The sequence below is a fragment of the Typopeltis vanoorti genome, chromosome 17 (assembly GCF_054136105.1).
Source record: "Typopeltis vanoorti isolate ZY-2024b chromosome 17, IOZ_Tvanoo_1.0, whole genome shotgun sequence".
Lineage (NCBI taxonomy): Eukaryota > Metazoa > Arthropoda > Arachnida > Uropygi > Thelyphonidae > Typopeltis > Typopeltis vanoorti.
In genome coordinates this window covers 112873097-112877133 of record NC_143565.1, presented here as the reverse complement: position 1 = coordinate 112877133, position 4037 = coordinate 112873097, and the positions used below count along the sequence as shown (strand labels likewise).

Here is a 4037-nt window from a genome sequence, read left to right as displayed (position 1 = left end):
TTTTTTAAAAAAAATTAAATAACCTCTGCAGAACAGAAGTTTGAGTCTTCGCTAATAGAAATAGAGCAAGAACATTGATGTTAAAGTAAGATAAAATGTCTAGCTAGGGCATTTCTGTAATCGAAAGAGGATAACATAAATATATCATAGATAGATTAGTAAATCAACGGGATTCCGATTGTCAATCAGAGCATGAGGTTTAAAGAATATTTTTCTGTGTAAGTGTGAAGTTACTTCATTATAAAAAAAAATCCATGTTCGGATATTAATCGGATTATTGCATTCGTATATACATGAGTGTACATAATAAATTTAGTTTAATCCTTTATTCAAGTGTGAGCAAACAATGTTTGCGCCTGAAAATATCTTCAGGACTGGGTAGTACAACACGGGGAAACTCGCAGCAAAGGTGGAGCAAGCTAACATCACTCCTATCTCAGTATCTTCCATGTTAGCTTAGCTTGCTCCACCTTTGTTACGAGTTGCTCGGTGTTGCTCACACTTGGATAAAGGATTAAACTAAATTATTATAGTCTAACCAAGTGAAAAATAAACTTTCAACATGAGTGAATGTACATACTAACTGTTCCGTTCTTTCTGCTTCTATAGGAAGGTCAATAAATGAGGGCGCAAGCCACCCTTCTGCTCCTTTTAGGGGTCCTCTCCTTTCCCAGCATATGGGCTAGTTATAAGGAGAAGGAGCCTCTTATTCACGTCATTCATAAAGAAGTCCCAGTGTATCACAAGGTTCCAATCCCCAAGCCATTTCCAGTACCAAAACTTGTTCCTGTTCCAAAGTTGATCCACGTTCCACATCCGGTACCTGTTCCGGTGAAAGTCCCCATATATAAAACCATTCCGAAGATCATCACCATACCGAAGGCTATCCCAATACCCAAGATCATTGCGGTCCCCAAAGCAGTGCCAGTAGGAGTACCTGTTCCGGTAATCAAGACGGAACCCGTGCCCATCTATAAGCCTGTGCCAGTTCCTAAGCCTGTACCTGTTCCCGTGCCTGTGAAAGTACCCAAGTATATACCTGTACCAATACATAAAGTGATTAAGATTCCTAAACCTTACCATGTACCCATCAAGGTTCCTATATACAAGGAAGTCTTAGTGAAGAAGCCAATTGAGATTCCTGTACCGTAAGTACTACTTCGTACTCTTCTTTTCTCTGTTCGCTTTTTCATTATCATTATTTATGTTCACAGTTACATTTAAAGAACCCTATCTGAAGCAAGATAACTTTAGATAATACACACATAATGAGAACTGTCTATCGAATGCTTGCTTGATCTGCTTCGAGGAGGCACAATTCGTTAGGTTCTACTGCGTAAAATTTTTTAACTGAAAAGTTAATGTGAATTGAAAGTGTTTTGGAAACCCATTTATGAAATAATAAATATAATAATAACAACGAAATGAAACAAATAATACAAGATATAAAATTCAAAGATTTTGGAAAAGCCGATTTATTAATATGGTTTGACATAACAAAGCAGTCCTTATCCTTATAAGGACTGGCTTAAAGGGGCGAAGCAAGAATACTTTTCATCTTCCCCGTTATCTGTAGAGGACAGTGTAGGGATAAGGTGTTATTGAGCCATTAAAGCTCTGATCATGGTAGGAGGGTAACAGCAATAGCCGAACCTCAGTTAGAACTTCATTGGCTACAGATTGCTATACATTACCCTCCAAGGGTATCGATATCAACCCAACTCATTCCTACTTTTAATATTAATTAATTAATTAATATTAAAAGTAGGAATGAGTTGGGTTGATATCATAACAAAGCAGTTCCCTTAAGCTAACTATAAGTAGCAAAATCAAATTATTAACTATTTGGTGTATAACGAAGAATGTAAATAATTCTTAGTTTTTTTAAATAGTTTAATTAAAATTAATAAGAGATAATTTTTATTTTATTTTATATTTTTATTTATACTTAAGTTAAATTTTTTATCAATTACACAAATCTTTAATAGCTCTCAGTATAACTATAAATGATCATATAATTCTGATAGCAACATAAATATTACCATAATACCTGACATAAGCAATTTAAAAAAACAAAAACAAATGGTAAATAAATAAATAAAGTAAAAAATAAATAAAATAAAAATAACACCGTTTTGTGAACGGTATTTTGTATCACAAAACACCGTTTTGTGATACAAACTATTAAAGAAGTTAAATGTTTATTTATTTATTGTATATAGTATGCATGTTTACGGAGAACTCGCATTCTTCTTATGCAAAAACCAAGATATTCAATAGACAATTTTAGCAGTTGTTAAAACTAGAAGAATAATTGATTTAATGACATATTCTAGATTTGATGCAACTCTTAGCAACAATTATCTGCTGCGAATGTCAATGTCAATATTAATGTACTTTATATATATATATATATATTATTTGGTGTATAAAGAACAATGTAAATAATTCTTTAAAAAAAAAAATACTTTAATTAAAATTAATAACGAAGATAATTTTTTATTTTACTTTATGTTTTTTATTTATACTTAAGTTTATTCATTTATATTTGTGCGAGAATGAATTCATTCATATATATATATATATATATATTATGAATTCTATGAATATTATGAATATATGAATATATATATTATGAATGAATTCATATATGAATAAATTCATATATATATATGAATTCATATATATATATATATATATTATGAATTCTGAATATTATGAATATATGAATATATATATTATGAATGAATTCATATATATATATATATATATATATATATATATATATATATATATATATATATATATATATATATATATATATATATATATATATATATATATATATATATATATATATATATATATTATGAATTCTATGAATATTATGAATATATGAATATATATATTATGAATGAATTCATATATGAATAAATTCATATATATATATGAATTCATATATATATATATATATATTATGAATTCTGAATATTATGAATATATGAATATATATATTATGAATGAATTCATATATATATATATATATATATATATATATATATATATATATATATATATATATATATATATATATATATATATATATATGTGTGAATTCATTCTCACATAATCTTTATGTACTTAATACAAAGTGTAATGTTTATTATGCGTGTGTGTGTGTGTGTGTAATGTTATTCTTAGTGCATTATTCATTATTCAACAAAGTTATCCAAACAAAGACTTATTTAAACTTTCTTTTATAGGGTATACATAAAGAAACCATCTTATGGTGGAGGTGGAGGAGGATACGGAGGCGGAGGTGGTGGAGGAGGTGGAAAAGGATACGGAGGCGGAGGAGGTGGAGGAGGATACGGAGGCGGAGGAGGATACGGGGGAGGAGGTGACGACTATGGCAAAGGCGGCGGTGGTGGCGGTGGATATGATGAAGGAGGATATGGAGGCGGAGGTGACGATTACGGTAAAGGAGATGGAGGCTTTGGCGGTGGAGACGGAGGATTCGGCAAAGGAGGTGGTGGAGGAGGAGGAGGATACGGCGGAGGAGGCGGATATGGAGGCGGCGATGAAGGATATGGAAAAGGAGGCGGTGGTGGAGGAGGATACGGTGGAGGTGGATTTGGTGGTGGCGACTTCGGAAAAGGAGGTGGAGGCGGCGACTACGATGAAGGAGGATATGGTGGCGATGAAGGTGGATATGGAGGCGGAGGATTTGAGAAAGGTGGTGGTGGTGGTGGAGGATACGATGAAGGAGGATATGGCGGAGATGAAGGCGGATATGGTGGTGGTGGAGGAGGAGGTCATGGAGACTGGCGTTAATGATGATAACCATGGAAAAAACCGCGATTTGAAATAACAAAAGGAGGAGCTAGCGCCGGATGACGGAGCTGCTACGGAGGTCATCTAGCGATTATCCCCCGAGGTCTTGTAAATAATGTATTAGCAACAAACGTCATCCGCATATCACAACGTCATACACTGTAAATTACGAGCTCAGGTCGTCCTCAACACTCCTGACTAAC

General features: G+C 33.0%; 1 protein-coding gene across 1 annotated transcript; it reads left to right on the top strand.

Annotated features, from left to right (window-relative positions):
- Positions 1 to 621: 621 nt before the first annotated feature.
- On the top strand, positions 622 to 3834 carry LOC150097804 (uncharacterized). Its single transcript, XM_090406997.1, has 3 exons — positions 622 to 1148; positions 3264 to 3400; positions 3494 to 3834. The coding sequence occupies exons 1-3, from the start codon at positions 622 to 624 to the stop codon at positions 3832 to 3834; spliced, it is 1005 nt and encodes a 334-aa protein (XP_090263123.1).
- Positions 3835 to 4037: the final 203 nt, after the last annotated feature.

Coding starts and splice junctions, on each gene's coding strand:
- LOC150097804 (XM_090406997.1), top strand. CDS start 622: ATGAGGGCGCAAGCCACCCTTCTGCTCCTTTTAGGGGTCCTCTCCTTT. Junction 1,149..3,263: donor CCAATTGAGATTCCTGTACC/GTAAGTACTACT, acceptor TTTCTTTTATAG/GGTATACATAAAGAAACCAT. Junction 3,401..3,493: donor AGGAGGATACGGGGGAGGAG/GTGACGACTATG, acceptor AAGGAGATGGAG/GCTTTGGCGGTGGAGACGGA.